Source organism: Halyomorpha halys, unplaced genomic scaffold (genome assembly GCF_000696795.3).
Source record: "Halyomorpha halys isolate HHAL.00 unplaced genomic scaffold, Hhal_1.1 Scaffold588.1, whole genome shotgun sequence".
Lineage (NCBI taxonomy): Eukaryota > Metazoa > Arthropoda > Insecta > Hemiptera > Pentatomidae > Halyomorpha > Halyomorpha halys.
The window spans coordinates 487,208-489,108 of record NW_027110173.1 but is presented as its reverse complement, the minus strand read 5'-3'; the positions used below and the strand labels follow the sequence as shown (position 1 = coordinate 489,108).

At 27.5% G+C, this 1,901-nt stretch overlaps 1 protein-coding gene across 3 annotated transcripts in view; it reads left to right on the top strand.

Moving 5' to 3' along the window:
- The window catches only part of LOC106684538 (protein HID1), a 27,448-nt gene extending 25,853 nt beyond the window's left edge, over positions 1–1,595 (top strand). For all 3 annotated transcript variants that reach the window (XM_067048343.1, XM_014426671.3, XM_014426670.3), the window contains exon 16: positions 1,457–1,595. In XM_067048343.1, the coding sequence (XP_066904444.1) occupies positions 1,457–1,520 (64 nt within the window). In that variant the 3' untranslated portion in view covers positions 1,521–1,595. The remainder of the gene's footprint in view (positions 1–1,456) is intronic.
- Positions 1,596–1,901: the final 306 nt, after the last annotated feature.

Here is a 1,901-nt window from a genome sequence, read left to right as displayed (position 1 = left end):
ATTTATTAAAAATAAAAATAAAAAGAATCTTTGCTCGTTTTATAAAACTTTTTCAAATATCAAAGATAACTTGGGTTCTAATTAAGAACTTTAAAATCAAATAGATAATATAATTTTATTATACAAAAAGACTCTTAATCTCAGGGCGTATTGTTGCTAGGCAATCAGAAACAGGCATTTACAATAATTACAATTAATCAACTTAATAACTCTTTATACATGAATCTATTTTTATGTATAGCAAAAACTAACCAAGTTCACGATCTTCTTTCGTTGATTCCTTGGTGTCTTCTTTTTTCTTATTTTTCTGTCCTAGCGTCCAAAATGGCTTCCTTCTTGACAGAAATTGATGAGGACCTCTTCATACTTGAAGACATCATCTCTCTTCGGCGCCCCAGACACTAATGCCCTCTCCTCAAAACGAAAACCTTCCTTGAGGTTACATGTAATCATCGATTGTAATACAACAGTTAGGGATTTTTCCAAATGATTTACTTTCTGAATATTATTCTGTAGCACTATTTCTTGATTTCTATTTTTCCTTTAATTTACTGTATTTTTAATTTTGATGGGAAGAGTTAAAATAGTTTTTATGATATTTGAATCTGCTCACATGACCTTGATTCAACGGACTTGACTGAAGAATACGTGCCGCCATCTTGGCTTTGTTTGGAATACAACGTATTTCTTTTAGACAAAGAAAACTGGTTAGCTTGCTTTATAATTTAAAATAACAAATAACAATATTAAAATTATACATAAAATAAAACATATCAAAACCCTTTATACATCAAAAATATACTATTTACTCAAAAAGAGCATATTACAATATATATTTTTTTTCTTGGCTTCTAGGGCATACCAACATGAACACTTGGATGAGTGTCTAAAGTTTTTTTGACCAATTATCACAAAAAAATGTTTGAATGATATTAGTGATCATGTCTCCTTATCTATTGTTGAGGTTCGAAGTTCTGGTGGTTACATGAATGGTTTGCCATTGAGTCTGCTCTTCTAGTATAGAGGAGAATCCCTTGATTCTACTGTTTGTTTTGATGTCGATGAGAAGGGACTCACATTCGCCATCAATACATCTGTTGTTCGTAGTTCCTATGCCCATACGCCTCTTGCAAATTGTTTAGGAAAGACTCGAATGAATTAGCTTAAGTTTCATCAGCCTTTTGGTATAATTTTTGCTAGAGTAAAAATGGGTAAATCCTATCTATCCCCTTTTAATAATAAAAGATAAATCTTCCAATTTTGATTTATGAAAAGCGTCAACTCTATTATATTGTAAATTGATGTTTTGTTCTTCTATTTGATTTTTATATATTACAGAAAATTAGTTCCTTGCAATGAAATTTGTACTTTGGAAATTTTATTTAAATAATCAAAGTTCATATATAATACATTAAAATTATAATAAATTATATTATATAAATATTTTCTGTTTTAGGAATGTTGACCCTCCTATTTGGTACGATACAGATGTCAAGCTGTTTGAAATTCAAAGGGTTTAAGTGAGAAGAATTTATTTAGAATTGTTATTGATCTAATTTCATTATTTATTTATTTTATAAACTCTTTGCACCATTCCTATATTTTATTTTTTATTATTTTATATAATTTTATTGTATTAATTTTTTTCTCTAAAAATGTTGGTTTTTACTATATAGTATTTTATTTATATTTTATAATTTGTTTTAACTAGTCAGCAACCCTTAAGTTACTAGCTGTGTATTACTACATATTATTTATAATTAAATATTGAAAGTTAACTTTCAAAAATTTATTGATTTTTTTTTTTTTTTGTGATTTGTCAATTTTAAATAATGCTTGATTGGTTAATAAACTGTAAAGTTCTCAGGAATGTTACCATAGCCCACCATAATTATTTACCA